The sequence below is a fragment of the Pollachius pollachius genome, assembly GCF_949987615.1.
Source record: "Pollachius pollachius genome assembly, chromosome: 15".
NCBI classification, from domain to species: domain Eukaryota; kingdom Metazoa; phylum Chordata; class Actinopteri; order Gadiformes; family Gadidae; genus Pollachius; species Pollachius pollachius.
Window position 1 is genome coordinate 1939617 of NC_136948.1, and position 16307 is coordinate 1955923.

A 16307-nucleotide genomic window follows, 5' to 3' on the forward strand; every position below is an offset into this window, starting at 1 on the left:
ATCGCTCCAACGCTTTATTCGAAACATGAACACTGGACAAATAAAATCGAATCAAAGTCTTCGCTCATAAAAATAATAATCATACAAATAATGTGAGAGTTCTGGATTTCAAGTCTGCACTAGCTGGAAGTGGAATGAAAAAAGAAACAAAAGATCGAGTCCAGACTCCTTGTGGTGAACACCACCTCTGTAAGACTGATGAACATGTCTACACACAACTTTATCTCAACTATAAATTAATATTAAGAACTCTGCCAGGGCTGTACCTGCAACGACATAAAATAAACAAAACATGATCTAAGATTCAACAGCAAACTGAAACCAAATGGTAGTGATGGTTTACCAGTCCATTAACCAGTAAGCTGCTGATGGTTTAACCAGTCCATAAACCAGTAAGATCCACCTAAACTCAACTTCTTACGTAGACTTTGGACTTCTCTAAAACATTTCAACACAAGTGTCGACCTGAAGCAACTGGATGTAATTAACATGACCTCACCTAAACATAAACCCCAGGAGACAGACAGACAGGGAGGTAGAAGGACAGACAGGGTGGGAGGAGGACAGACAGACAGACATACAGACAGACAGAGACTGACAGATAGAGAGCCTGACAGACAGAGAGGGAGGGAGACGGACAGAGAGGGAGACAGACATAGAGAGATGGACAGACAGAAAGGGGGACAGAAAGACAGACCGACAGACAGACAGACAGACAGACAGACAGTATTGTAAGCAGATGGTCAGTGCTGAATATGTCTGTCCCCAGGGGAGTGGCGACCAGTCATCTGTTTAGCAGACGGATCTTTATTCAGCACAGAACACAATGACAGTGCCAGTCATCTCCCCGTTCTACTGTACAGGCACTTCATCGTCTGGGGCCCGAAACTCATCCAGTCTACCTGCCTCTTAAACCTTCCGCCCTCTAACTATCCATATTAGCGTCATGATTCATCCTTAGAATAGGCCATCTGAAGTGTGATTGAATTAAAGGTGTGATGTTGCTTGGCCATCGCAAACCCCCAGGATTTCTATTCGGACCAATCGGTAGAAGATGCTGAAGAATCATAAACACTAAGACTAATTTGGCACTTGGTTCAACAAACTCAGCATGAGAAAGCCTTACGTACACATGATACATGTTTCAGATTCTGCTTTCATAAAATCCTTACTTTTTATTTGCTGTGAAATAACAGCGATCCTTCATTTGAATAATACTCCTGACCCCAGTTCACCCTCAGGGCGTAGTTAGCACTCCTAGCTTCACCCCTACTGACGTTCTGCTACACAAAGGTGGAGACATTTTGTGTCCCGTAGCTTCTAGAATGTTCTCCTGTTCTACAACTTGAAGCAAGCCACATGATAACTAACAACACGTTTGGTGAACAAATTATCTTTTGTGAGGAAGACATTTATAACGTGAAAGAACCCAGCCTACATTTGGCTAAGGTGAGAAATAACCCTGCAGCCTTCTGTTAAGACATGTAGGATACTCTATTAACTAACGACCACAGCGGCCTAAGGCTCGCTGAAGTGCTATCCGACAATGACAGCTTTCTCTCTGGAAGCCCAAACATTACTGACCTCACAGGCCAGTGACATCTACCCTGTTGAAGACACAACCCTTCACTGGCCAGTGACTTCCACCCTGTTGAAGACACAACCCTTCACTGGCAAGTGACATCTACCCTGTTGAAGACACAACCCTTCACTGGCCAGTGACATCTACCCTGTTGAAGACACAACCCTTCACTGGCCAGTGACTTCCACCCTGTTGAAGACACAACCCTTCACTGGCCAGTGACTTCCACCCTGTTGAAGACACAACCCTTCACTGGCCAGTGACTTCCACCCTGTTGAAGACACAACCCTTCACTGGCCAGTGACATCTACCCTGTTGAAGACACAACCCTTCACTGGCCACTGACATCTACCCTGTTGAAGACACAACCCTTCACTGGCCAGTGACATCTACCCTGTTGAAGACACAACCCTTCACTGGCCAGTGACATCTACCCTGTTAAAGACACCACTCTGTTAGGATGGAGTGGATCCACCACCCTTCAAATCATCTACCCTGTTGAAGACACCACTCTGTAGGGATGGATGGAGCACTTGGTGAAGACAGGAAGGCCTCAAAGGCAGCAGGAGAACCTGCCCTGCCAGTTATCAGCCTAGAGTTGATATTGCTAAAGTGAAAACTTTACGGTGGAAAAATAATCATTTGGAGCGTCTACCTTGGAGGACAACCAAACGGTATGTGAACATCCTCTTTGTATACATATCATACATTCTTTTTTCTTTACAGTAAACAAACAAAAACAAATGTTAAATCTGAAGACTTGCAGTTCTACTGTAAAATAAGTTATAAAAAAAGAAAAACAAATCTTTGCTTACAGTACCTAAATTCTAAACTAGATCTTTCAAACATGTCAACTCTATAAATACCTTTACAAATATACACATTAATTATTCAAATAAACTTTTTGTGTGACTTAAAAGGATTACATGTCTCCCATGACAGTGTGTTCTAGAATTCTAGAAAATGTGTTTTTTACGTTACATGTCTGTGAAAAGCAATATGATACATCCTTGCATTTATATATTTACAATAAAATCCATTTCTAGATACAAAAACTCAAACCATAGCTTTTACGTACAGCCCTGAAAGGTTCTTCCATGAAGTTCACAGATGGTTTGATGGTATTTGGTAATGTTCTTCTGAACACATGCTAGCCCATTTAGCCTCCACGAGTCCGGTCTGCTGTAAACATTGGAGACTGGATTCTACTGTCCGGGCTTGATTGGAGGAATCTTGCGTCACTCAATGCGTATGAACTGAAGTACTGACCAATATATCATATTAAACACAGCTCAATGCCCAGGATCACTGGTCAGCAACTGACCAATGGTCTTCATTTCCTGCTGTGAAGTCACTTCCTCCTCAACAGGAAGTGACATACACCTCGCCATGGAATGGTCGGATCCCACAGACTCTAATGGAAAACTGGCCCAGTATAAAAATAGATCTCGTCTTTGTAGAGGAAGAAGAGGAAGAGGAAGACGTGGAGGAAGAGGATCTGCTCGTCCCGGGGTCCCAGCGTGACTGGGTAAGGGGGCGGGGCTTAAGTCCTGGCGACAGTGTTGCTAGGCGATGAGGCGGGGGGGCAGGGCTCTTGAGGCGGGGGGTCGTGGGCGAACACCGAGTCGTCTCCGGAGGAGCAGGCGCTGTCGGTGTCCCGCCCCGTCGGCGAGTACTGCTCGAAGCTCACCGATAGGTCCAGGTACTCCTGGGAGGGGGAGGGCAAAGGTCAGCCGGGACGAGCACCCTCATCTGGGTTATGAGGGCTAGCCTCCCTGCTAGGAGGGTTAGCCTCTCTGCTAGGAGGGTTAGCCTCTCTGCTAGGGTTAGCCTCTCTGCTGGGAGGGTTAGCCTCTGCTAGGGTTAGGGTAAACCTCTTGGCTAGGGTTAGCCTCTCTGCTAGGAGGGTTAGCCTCTCTGCTACGAGGGTTAGTTTCTCTGCTAGGGTTAGCCTCTCTGCTGGGAGGGTTAGCCTCTGCTAGGGTTAGCCTCTCTGCTGGGAGGGTTAGCCTCTGCTAGGGTTAGGGTTAGCCTCTGCTAGGGTTAGGGTAAGCCTCTTGGCTAGGGTTAGCCCCTCTGCTAGGAGGATTAGCCTTTCTGCTAAGGTTAGCCTCTCTGCTAGGGTTAGGGTTAGCTTCTCTGCTAGGGTTAGCCTCTCTGCTAGGGTTAGGGTTAGCTTCTCTGCTAGGGTTAGCCTCTCTTCTAGAGTTAGGGTTAGCTTCTCTGCTAGGGTTAGCCTCTCTGCTAGAGTTAGGGCTAGCTTCTCTGCTAGGGTTAGCCTCTCTACTAGGGTTAGGGTTAGACTCTTTGTTAGGGTTAGCCTCTCTGCTAGCATTAGCCTCTCTGCTACGAGGGTTGGCATTAGCCTCTCCGCTAGGGCTAGGTTTAGCCTCTCTGCTAGCATTGGCCTCTCTGCTAGGAGGGTTAGAGGCGGACTTACGTCGGTGGACGTCATGGACAGCACACGGTCGTGGTCCTCTACCAGTTGTCTGAACGTCGGTCTCTGGGATGGAACCGCATGCCAGCACTCCCTCATGATCATGTACCTGGAGCAACAGCCAATCACATCGCATCATTTTGAAGTGGAGCAAGGCTTACAAAGCTGAATTTGTTAGCCTTGCATAGCCTAGCCTAGCCTGAGGAAACAGGGCTTACAGTTCTGAAGACATGTTAACTTAGATTAGCCTAGCCTAGGGTAGCGCGTCTTACAGGTCTGAAGACATGTTAACCAAGCATAGCCTAGCGTAGTGTAGCGTAGCCTAGCCTAGCATAGCATAGCCTAGCCTAGTGGTTGTACAGTTCTGAAGACTTGTTAACCTAGCATAGCCTAGCGTAGCCTAGCGTAGCGGTCGTACAGTTCTGAAGACATGTTAACCTAGCTTAGCCTAGCATAGCCTAGCATAGCCTAGCGTAGCGGTCGTACAGTTCTGAAGACATGTTAACCTAGCTTAGCCTAGCATAGCCTAGCGTAGCGGTCGTACAGTTCTGAAGACATGTTAACCTAGCTTAGCCTAGCATAGCCTAGCGTAGCGGTCGTACAGTTCTGAAGACATGTTAACCTAGCTTAGCCTAGCATAGCCTAGCGTAGCGGTCGTACAGTTCATGGGTGCAGTTGGCCGGTTTGTCCATGCGATGGCCCTCCTTCAGCAGCTTGAAGAGCTCCTCCACCGGGATCCCTGGGTACGGGGACCCCCCCAGCGTGAATATCTCCCACAGCAGCACGCCGTACGACCACCTGGGGGCAGGGGGAGAGGTCAGGGGTCACTGGGGGAGAGGTCAGGGGTCAGGGGCTCCCATGATGCTTTGGGCCTGACGCACATCGGATCACTAAGAACCCTTTCTCGAGGATTAGAGCCTAGGGAAAACTAAACCTGAATAACTGACTGGCTGGCTGACTGTCTGGCTGGCGGACTGTCTGACTGTCTGACTGTCTGACTGTCTGACTGACTGACTGACTTTCTGGTTGGTGGACTGGCTAACTGGCTAAGTAACAGACAGAGCCTTCTGCTAAAGAGGGATAGAAACATGTCAGCCGTAATGAATATTCAGGATTAATCAGCTCGTTGCCACTAAATCATCAGAACTTTGTTTTGGTTTCTGACAAACGGTAGTTATATTTCCTGCTCCTTGCTATAGACGAGATACTGTGTGTGTGTGTGTGTGTGTGTGTGTGTGTGTGTGTGTGTGTGTGTGTGTGTGTGTGTGTGTGTGTGTGAGAGACAGCACAAACTCTTTCTTGCTTTTCTAGATAGAGACAGACAGACAGTCAGACAGACTCCTCTCTGATGTCTGTGAGGTTTGGACTGGCTAGAATCTCAGTGTAGCGTGGAATGTGGAGGCTAGGATACAATGGAGACTGGATTACCCGAGAGAGAGTGTGTGTGTGTGTGTCTGTGTGTGTTCCAGTGTATGTATGTGTGTGTGTGTGTGTATGTGTGTGTGTGTCTGTTTGTGTGTGTTTGTGTGTCTGTGTGTGTGTGTGTATATGTGCCTGTGTGTGTGTGTGTGTGTTTGTTTGTCTGTGTGTGTGTCTGTGTGTGTGTGTGTGTGTGCGTGTGTTTGTGTGTGTGTGTGTGTTTGTGTGTCTGTGTGTGTATGTGTGTGTATGTGCCTGTGTGTGTGTGTGTGTGCAGGGAGTGCCAGTGGACTGTGGGACATTATGAATTGGTATTTGCACCACAGAGATTAGCGCTGACGCTAACGCTCTGAGGCATGTTAGCCCCGCGGCGGCGGCGGCGGCGGCGGGGAGAGCTGGACTCACACGTCGCTCTGGTGCGTGTAGACGCGGTCGAACAGCGCCTCCGGAGCCATCCACTTCACCGGCAGACGGCCCTGCACCGCAACAACACAACAACATCACAACCAGAACAACACAACAGCAACATCACAACCAGAACAACACAACAGCAACATCACAACCAGAACAACACAACAACAGCAACATCACAACCAGAACAACACAACAGCAACATCACAACCAGAACAACAAAACAACAACTTCAGACCCTGAACAACACAACAACAGCAACAATAACAACCAGGTCAGATGAAACCAGGTGTGTACCAGGTGTGAGACTAGGTGTGAGACCAGGTGTGACAGGTGTGTACCGGGTGTGAGACCAGGTGTGAACCAGGTGTGAGCCAGGTGTGACAGGTGTGTACCGGGTGTGAGACCCAGGTGTGAACCGGGTGTGAGACCAGGTGTGACAGGTGTGTACCGGGTGTGAGACCAGGTGTGAACCAGGTGTGAACCAGGTGTGAGTCCTGGTGCTGTAAAGCATGCAGAAACAGACTCACGTTGGTGGTCTTCTTGTAGTAGTCTATGTTGTGCACGTCTCTGGCGAGGCCGAAGTCTGCGATCTTCATCACATTGTCATCGGTGACCAGAACGTTCCGGGCGGCCAGGTCTCTGTGGATACACTGCAGGGAGTGGAGGGTGAGTCCAACACATCCAGACGCACTCGGGTTGACACTGTTCACATGTTGCTTTCACTAGATCTAGACTCGGTTCGGACTCGGTCGGACTAGGCTTGGCCTGGGATTAGACTGGGCTTTAGCATCTGCGAGGCCAAGTACTCCATGCTTAGAAAATTTAGACTAATGCTGGGTTTAGTCTGGGTTTGGACTAGGTCTAGACTGGGTTTGGACTAGTTTTAAACTGGGTTCGGACTAGTTCAGGACTCGGTTTGGAATAGGTTTAGTCTGGGTTTAGACTAGGCCTGGACTGGGTTTAGACTAGGTCTAGACTGGTTTTGGACTAGGTCTAGACTGGGTCTTGAATAGGTCTAGACTGGGTCTTGAATAGGTCTAGACTGGGTTTGAACTAGGTGTAGACTGGGATTGGACTAGGTCTAGACTGGGTTTGGACTGAGTCTAGACTGGGTTTGGACTAGGTCTAGACTGGTTTTGGACTAGGTCTAGACTGGGTTTGGACTAGGTCTAGTCTTGGATAAGACTGGGCTCTACCTTCTGCGAGGCCAGGTACTCCATGCCCCGGGCCACCTGGTAGGCGCAGGACACCAGGTCCTTGAAGGTGAGCTGCTCCTCGGGGATCTTGCAGGTGGTGAAGGAGTAGTCGGTGCCGGGGGGGCGCCGGGCCCGCAGGTACTCCCGGAGGTTCCCCTTGGAGGCGTACTCCACCAGGACGTAGAGAGGACCTGCCCAGAGAGACGCTTACTCAGCTACCGTCCTGTTGGACATACCGTCCTGTAGGACCTACCGTCCTGTTGGACCTACCGTCCTGAGTGACCTACCGTCCTGTAGGACCTACCGTCCTGAGTGACCTACCGTCCTGTAGGACCTACCGTCCTGAGTGACCTACCGTCCAGAGTGAGGACCTACCGTCCTGAGTGACCTACCGTCCTGTTGGACCTACCGTCCTGTAGGACCTACCGTCCTGAGTGACCTACCGTCCTGTTGGACCTACCGTCCTGTAGGACCTACCGTCCTGAGTGACCTACCGTCCAGAGTGAGGACCTACCGTCCTGAGTGACCTAACGTCCTGTAGGACCTACCGTCCCTCACTCAGGACCTACCGTCCTGAGTGACTTACCGTGCTGTAGGACCTACCGTCCTGAGTGACCTACCGTCCTGTTGGACCTACCGTCCTGAGTGACCTACCGTCCAGAGTGAGGACCTACCGTCCTGAGTGACCTACCGTCCCTCACTCAGGACCTACCATCCTGAGTGACCTACCGTCCTGCAGGACCTATCGTCCTGAGTGACCTACCGTCCTGAGTGAAGGACCTACCGTTCTGTAGGACCTACCGTCCTGAGTGAGGACCTACCGTCCTGAGTGAAGGACCTACCGTCCTGAGTGAAGGACCTACCGTCCTGAGTGAGGACCTACCGTCCTGAGTGAGAACCTACCGTCCTGTAGGACCTACCGTCCTGAGTGAGGACCTACCGTCCTGTAGGACCTACCGTCCTGAGTGACCTACCGTCCTGAGTGAAGGACCTACCGTCCTGTAGGACCTACCGTCCTGAGTGACCTACCGTCCTGAGTGAAGGACCTACCGTCCTGTAGGGCCTACCGTCCTGAGTGACCTACCGTCCTGAATGAGGACCTACCGTCCAGTAGGACCTACCGTCCTGAGTGAGGACCTACCGTCCTGAGTGCAGGCTCCCAGCAGGTTGATGATGTTCTTGTGTTTGCCAATCATCTTCATCATCTCCATCTCTGACACCAGGTCAGAGAGATCCTTATCGGTAGCATCGTCTAGGAGACATGGTTCAAATGGGTTCACCACATTATCACAGTTACTTTAAAACAATCTGACGTTTTCTTTTTTAAACGAATTGCAACTTCCTTGTTCCGGCTGGTGAAGAAGCCTGACTGAACAGGGGGGCACAGTTTTTTTATGACTAGAAACACTCTAACACGAGGGTTAAGTTAATGTTACTAGAAACACCCTAACATGAGGGTTAAGTTAATGTTACTAGAAACACCCTAACATGAGGGTTAAGTTAATGTTACTAGAAACACCCTAACATGAGGGTTAAGTTAATGTTACTAGAAACACCCTAGCATGAGGGTTAAGTTAATGTTGCTAGAAACACCCTAACATTCTGGAGGTCATGTTTTTAACCTGAACAACCAATCACCTTTCAGCATTTTGACGGCCACGGTCAGAGGTTTGTTGGGTTTGTCCTTGTCCACTCCGATGGCCTCGGCCATCACCACCTGTCCAAAGCAGCCTTCACCCAGCGGCTTCCCCAGGGTCAGCCTGGAGACACCATCAGCATCATCATCATCATCACAATCTTCATCATCACCATCACTATCATCACCATCATCATCATCATCATCATCATCATCACAATCTTCATCATCACCATCACTATCATCACCATCATCATCACCATTACCATCACCATCACCAAAATCATCATCACCATCATTATCATCATCTTCATCACGGCCGTCAGCATGCAGAACACATGAGCCACCCTGATCAGGTGGTCTGGGGTTCTGATCATAGAGGCTGGTGGACCAATGCGGTGTATATTCATGTCTCAACATGAGAGCCTCTTACCGGGTTCGGGAGAACTCCCACTTGGGGTCCGAGGGCAGCTCCAGCTCCAGCACGTTGGCCAGCATTGGTCCGTCGCTGGATGATAGGCGGGCGATCCTGACCAATGGGGTGTTGGAGTTCATGGAGGAGTTGGAATCCAAGGATACCTGCTTGAGTACAAAAAGGAAACCTGTTCTAGTTTCTGAAGGGGAGGAGTCCCAGCCTTAAGGGGAGGAGTCCCAGCCTCAAGGGGAGGAGTCCCAGCCCTATCAACACACATTGAACTTGTTTCTCGATTTGACCATTCTGTGAATGTGTGTTGATTGGCCCACATGCATTTATTATATAATATGTACTCTGCAGCCCTGGGTCGTGTTATTTGAAGGGAAAGTAATAACGGAGCATTAAGGAGATTTAGGGAGTTATGAAGAACCAAGAGAACAGGGAGATTCACTTCTTTCAAAACCATCCTCGAAAATAAATATTAGAGAAAAATGCAATAAGGCTTTTCTCCTGGACTCCCATATAAGAGCAAGGTCAGCCGATTGGTCAGGAACCAGGAAGAATCCCAGCTCCCCGTGAGGACTGATCCTCTCAATAAAAAGAGGTTTCAACTAAAGACACAAGCTCTTCTAGAAACATAGAAGCTAAGCTAACAGACTCCATATGTTCACATCAAGACGTGTCTGCTTGGAGTGGCAGCGTTCATCCTGATGTTATATGGTGTTTTATAAAACACATGCAGGAAGGAAACCTTTCTTTTGCCCAGGGTTCAACCCCCAGCAGGCCAAGAGGAACTACCACCAGCCTCTCCTTAAGAGACTAGTCAAGGGTAAGAATACCAGTGGACTAACAGAGAAGAGAAGGGAGAGAAGGAGAGGAGAGGATAGAGAGAAGGAGAGGAGAGGAGGAGAGAGAGGAGAGGAGAGGGAGGAGAGAGAGAAGGAGAGGAGAGGAGAGAGAGTAGGAGAGGAGAGAGAGAAGGAAAGGAGAGGAGAGGTGAGGGAGAAGGAGAGAAGAGAAGGAAAGGACAGGAGAGGAGAGGGAGGAGAGAGAGAAGGAGAGGCGAGAAAAGAGGAGAGAGAAGGAGAGGAGAGAGAGAAGGAGAGGAGAGAGGAGAGGTAAAAGGAGCGAGGAGAGAGGAGAGGAAAGGAGAGAAGCAGCTCCAACCAGCAGCTCCAGTCGCATGAAGACAGAGCTCCCTACTTCCTGTTTCCCCTGACTCTTGTATATAATAGATGTGGTGTCTACTTCCTGTTACCTGTCTCTTGTATATAATAGATGGGGTGTCTACTTCCTGTTACCTGTCTCTTGTATATAATAGATGTGGTGTCTACTTCCTGTTACCTGCCTCTTGTATATAATAGATGGGGTGTCTACTTCCTGTTACCTGTCTCTTGCATATAATAGATGTGGTGTCTACTTCCTGTTACCTGTGTCTTGTATATAATAGATGTGGTGTCTACTTCCTGTTACCTGTCTCTTGTATATAATAGATGTGGTGTCTACTTCCTGTTACCTGTCTCTTGTATATAATAGATGTGGTGTCTACTTCCTGTTACCTGTCTCTTGTATATAATAGATGGGGTGTCTACTTCCTGTTACCTGTCTCTTGTATATAATAGATGGGGTGTCTACTTCCTGTTACCTGTTTCTTGAGGGGGAATTTGGAGAGTTTGTGCACGTGGGGTGAGGGGAGGGTCTTCTGTGTGGTCATCCTCATGCGGCACAAGACGATGATGACGATGGTGAGGATGAAGAGCACGCAGCCCGTCACCCAGATGAGAATGTCGGCGTAGTCGTCCTCTTTGTCCTGCTCCAGGTCTGGAGACAAACGTACATCACAGAGGCTTAATTAACATCATTATACAGATCATTATTCATACAATTTACATAGTTGGCTAATGAGTTAATGTCTCAAAGTCAAGCAAATGCTTACTCATTAGCACCTATAATAATTCATCTGTTACATTAATATATAGTCTTTTTCGGATACTAAGTCAAGACATATGCATGCAACAAACAACACTTTGCATTAAAGCAAGCATCATTCTGCCCAGCAGCATGTTCAAGGTATGATTCATATATGTTTCAGCGGTTAGCTGGAGCCTGTTGATAGTCATGTGACCGGCTAGGTGTGTAACCTTTACAGCTGTGAAGTTACACACCTATGTGTTTACACCCCTGTGTAATTATACACCTGTGTAGACACAACCCTGTGTGTTTACACACATGTGTAGTTACACATGTGTTGTCACACCTATGTAGTCACACCTGTGCAGTTACACCTGTGTAGTTGCACATGTGTAGTTACACCTGTGTAGTCACACCTATGCAGAAACACACCTGAGTAGCAATACACCTGTGAAGTTACACCTCTGTAGTTACACCTGTGAAGTAACACTTGTGTAGAAAGACACCTGAGTAGTAATACACCTGTGTTCACACCTCTGATGTCACACACCTGTGTTCACACCTGTGTAGTTACACCTGTGTAGACACACCTGTGTAGTTACACCTGTGTAGTTAGACACACCTGAGTAGCAACACACCTGTGTATGTACACCTGTGTGTTTACACACCTGTGTAGTTACATCTGTGTTCACACACCTGTGGTCACACACCCGTGTAGTTACACCTGTGAGGTCACACACCTGTGTAGTTAGACACACCTGAGTAGCAACACACCTGTGTATGTACACCTGTGTGTTTACACACCTGTGGTCACACACCCGTGTAGTTACACCTGTGAGGTCACACACCTGTGTAGTTAGACACACCTGAGTAGCAACACACCTGTGTATGTACACCTGTGTGTTTACACACCTGTGGTCACACACCCGTGTAGCTACACCTGTGTGGTTACACCTGTGTAGTTAGACACCTGTGTTGCCCCAGGCAGGTGATGAACGAGGAGCTCATGGTGTGCAGGAGCTCCTCTCCACTCTGATTAGGAGTGATTACACACATTGTTGCTGCAGTGGAGGCTAACGATAGCGCAGCCGTGCCGCTAACACCTGCTAATCGGGGGAAACGCGCGTGTTGTAATTACACAGGAGGCTGCATGATGCTGGGACATCTAGCGTAGGAGGCAGGCTTCCACCACGGCGGTGGAGGAGCAGGGGGGAGGAGGAGGGAAGGAGACCCAGAGAGGAGGAGGGAGGAGGAGGAGACTACCTGAGAGAACCGTGAGCCAAGCGGAGTGGTAAGTATAACCAATAGAGTTCCCAGCCAGACAGGTGTACTCCCCGGCGTCGTCCAGGGAGACGTTGAGCAGCACCAGAACCTCCAGCTCCCTGTCAGTGGTGTTAATACCAGCGGTCTGGACCAGGTAGGAGCAGGGAGGAGCAGGGAGGAGAGAGAGAGACATGTGAGAACACCAGAACCTCCAGCTCCCTGTCAGTGGTGTTAATACCAGCGGTCTGGACCAGGGAGGAGCAGGGAGGAGCAGGGAGGAGAGAGAGAGACATGTGAGAACACCGTTTCAGCAGGGTCACCCTGCAGGAGAATAAGACAAGGAGGAGGAGGGGATGGAGGAGAAGGTGGTGATGGAGGAGAAGGAGGTGATGGAGGAGAAGGTGGTGATGGAGGAGAAGGAGGTGATGGAGGCGGAGGAGAAGGAGGTGACAAGGAGGATTGGGTGGAGGAGGAGGAGGAGGAGAACGAGGAGAGTGAGATGATGGAGGAGGTACACCAACCACCATCTTGTGTGACAGCACCTTGATGCAAAGGTTCATTCGGTACAGAGGTACACCCACACGGATCTGAGACCAGTCTGACCCAGCCGGACCAGTCAGGACACTATAGACCACCACCCAGCAGAACCAGTGAGGACAACACAGACCACCACCCAGCAGAACAACACAGACCACCACCCACCACCCAGCAGAAGCCGTCTGGACAACGTAGAGCATGACCCTGGACGGCGGGCCGCCCGTGTTTACCTGTGGTGAATACTTTGAGCCAGAAAGCATTTTCAGACTTTCCTACAAAGTTGGAGGCGCGGCACCAGTAGCGACCGCTGTCACCCAGCGACACGTTGAGTAGGACCAGCGAATCAACAGCCTCCGTGAGCCGGCTGACCCGGCTCTACAGGAGACAGACAGACGGTCAGAACAGGACTATTGACAGACCAGGACCCTACTGACAGAACCCTACTGACAGAACCCTGCTGACAGAACCCTACTGACAGACCAGGACCCTACTGACAGAACCCTACAGAGAGAACCCTACTGACAGACCAGGACCCTACTGACAGAACCCTACAAACAGAACCCTACTGACAGACCAGAACCCTACTGACAGGACAGCACCCTAATGACAGAACCCAATAGACAGAACCCTACTGACAGACCAGAACACTACTGACAGAACCCTACTAACAGAACAGCACCCTAATGACAGAAACCTACCCTAATGACACAACCCTACTGACAGAACAGAACCCTACTGACAGAACAGAACCCTACTGACAGAACCCTACTGACAGAACAGAACCCTACTGACAGAACCCTACTGACAGAACCCTACTGACAGAACCCTACTGACAGAACAGAACCATACTGACCTTCAGAACCCTACAAACCCTCAACAGAACCCTAACCCTGTTGAAATACTGACCACCAGAACCTCTGACTCTAAAAACAAACCCTGAGATGTAACACACACACACACACACACACACACACACACACACACACACACACACACACACACACACACTCACTCTCCAAGCCCGTCATTCACTCTAAACAGTTCTGCATCAAAGAGCCATTCAGACGTGCCCCCCCTCCCGTCTACCACACATGAGCGGGCGTCAGGCTGGGGGGGGCAGATCCTGTAAATACTGTTTCAATTATGTGGTCGTCTAAAATAGAGTGTGGTGCCACAGTTTGGGCTAGACAGACTCTCGCTCTCTCTCTCCCTCCCCTCTCTCTCTCTCTCTGTCTCTCTCCCACTCTCCGTCACCCTCTCTCTCTCTCTCTCTCTCTCTCTGATTCCATCTCCCTCCCCTCTCTCCCCCTCTCTCTCTCTCTCTCTCTCTCTCCCTCCCCTCTCTCTCTCTCTCTGTCTCTCTCCCACTCTCCGTCACCCTCTCTCTCTCTCTCTCTCTCCCTCCCCTCTCTCTCGCTCTCCCTCACTCCCCCCCCTCTCTCTCTCTGTCTCTCTCCCACTCTCCGTCACCCTCTCTCTCGCTCTCCCTCACTCCCCCCTTTCTCTCTCTCTCCCCGCCCCCTCTCCCTCTCTCTCTCTCTCTCTCTCTCTCTCTCTCTCACCTTCTCCACCTCTCTCTCCCTCTCTCCCTCCCTTCCCATCTCTCTCTCCCTCCTCCTTCATCTCTCTCTTTCACCCACCCTCACTCTCTCCCCCTCTCTCTTCCTCCCTCCCCCTCTCTCTCCCTCTGCTGACTCTGCCCTTGTTGCTCCACTCATTCTTTCCGTCTCTTTTTTTGTGCCTTCTTCAATTTGCCCTCACCCCTGCCTCCCCCCACCACCACCCACCCACTGCGGCACATCTGACGGCGCCGGCAACGAGCACACTCTCTCTTGTCTCTCCCTCCCTCTCTCTCTCTCTCTCTCTCGCTCTGTTTGCCACCACAGCAGTTAACTTACTCAGAACCAGATGTTCTCTCACCCCAGAAAGCGAGAAACGAAGGGGGAGAGAGAGAGGGAGACAGAGAGGGAGAGAGACAGGAAGAGAGGGAGAGAGACAGGAAGAGAGAGAGAGAGAGAGAGAGAGAGAGAGAGAGGGAGGGAGTGCGAAAGACAGAGAGATGGGGAGAGACAGAGAGAGAGAGAGGGAGAGAGAGAGAGACAGAGAGAGAGAGGGAGACAGAGAGGGAGAGAGACAGGAAGAGAGAGAGAGAGAGAGAGAGAGAGAGAGACAGAGAGAGAGAGGGAGGGAGGGAGATGGAATCAGAGAGAGAGAGAGAGAGAGAGAGAGAGAGAGAGAGAGACTAAATTAGAGAGTATAAAGATGGTGATGTAGATGGCAGTCCTCTTTGTGGTCCTCATACAGAGCTGTTATTTCGTCTGTGTGGTCAGTGGGTGGAACTACTGTGAGCTGTGCTACCACAATAAGCCCCGCCCCCGACTCCCACACACCCACTAGCCCCACCCCCCAACCGCCCACTCGCCTGCCTTCCCATACATCCCGCCAACCCCAGCAGTGTTGCCGGATTGTGGCCCAATCTGGCAACACTGAGCCCCAGCTCCCTCCTCAAACCCACCCCACTAGTTCAGGCCCCGCCCCTAGCCCCGCCCCCAGCCCTAGCCCCGCCCCCACTCCTAGCCCCGCCCCCTGCGGTGGCTCCTCCTACCTTGAGGATGTCGACGTAGGGCCCGCCGTCGGGGCCGTAGCGGCTGCCGTTCACTTCGATGTGCTTCAGCCACTGGATGTGCGGCTGGGCGTCGCTGAACACCTTGCAGCGGAACACCACCTTGCTGCCCAGCAACACCGTCTGATTGGCCGGCAGCCCCGCCTGCAGGATGGGCCGGTGGGGAGACCGCTCTGATTGGACGAGACAGAGGTGGATGTTAGCACTGTCTGTTTTTTTGGTTGGAGTTAGGCGGTACTGGACAGTGTTACTGAGTGGTTTGTTAGGTGGAGTTAGGTGGAGTTAGGTGGAGTTTGGCGGTACTGGACAGTGTTACTGAGTAGTTTGTTAGGGGGAGTTTGAGTTGGTCGGAGTAAGGTGGAGTTAGGTGGTATTACGTGTAGTGAGGTGGTGTTCGGGTGTAGCTCTCACTGGGATGGATATTTTGTGTTTTAGTTGGTGCTAGGTGTCGGCTGTTTGGTGGTGTTTGGGTGGTGCTGTGGTCGCACCAGGCGGTATTAGGGTGTAGCTCTACCCTAGATGGTAGGTGTGGGGGATTCAGTTAGGTGGTGTTAGATGTAGTGAGGTGGTGTAAGGTGTAGTGAGGTGGTTTTTGGTACAGTGAGGTGGTGTTAGGTGTAGTGAGGTGGTGTTAGGTGTAGTGAGGTGGTGTTAGGTGTAGTGAGGTGGTGTTAGGTACAGTGAGTTGGTGTTAGGTGTAGTTAGGTGGTGTTAGGTGTAGTGAGGTGGTGTTTAGGTGTAGTTAGGTGGTGTTAGGTACAGTGAGGTGGTGTTAGGTGTAGTGAGGTGGTGTTAGGTACAGTGAGGTGGTGTTAGGTACAGTGAAGTGGTGTTAGGTGTAGTTAGGTGGTGTTAGGTGTAGTTAGGTGGTGTT

General features: G+C 50.3%; 1 protein-coding gene across 1 annotated transcript in view; it reads right to left on the reverse strand.

Moving 5' to 3' along the window:
* fgfr3 (fibroblast growth factor receptor 3) overlaps window positions 1-16307 on the reverse strand; it is a gene marked incomplete at its 5' end in the record, with an annotated part of 17179 nt that continues 872 nt past the window's right edge. The window contains 12 exons of the mRNA XM_079752205.1: window positions 1-3290; window positions 4023-4128; window positions 4680-4817; window positions 5844-5914; window positions 6380-6502; window positions 7049-7239; window positions 8190-8300; window positions 8687-8808; window positions 9118-9266; window positions 10745-10920; window positions 13041-13185; window positions 15416-15606. Coding sequence (XP_079608331.1) covers window positions 3126-3290; window positions 4023-4128; window positions 4680-4817; window positions 5844-5914; window positions 6380-6502; window positions 7049-7239; window positions 8190-8300; window positions 8687-8808; window positions 9118-9266; window positions 10745-10920; window positions 13041-13185; window positions 15416-15606 — 1688 coding nt within the window. The 3' untranslated portion in view covers window positions 1-3125. The remainder of the gene's footprint in view (window positions 3291-4022; window positions 4129-4679; window positions 4818-5843; window positions 5915-6379; window positions 6503-7048; window positions 7240-8189; window positions 8301-8686; window positions 8809-9117; window positions 9267-10744; window positions 10921-13040; window positions 13186-15415; window positions 15607-16307) is intronic.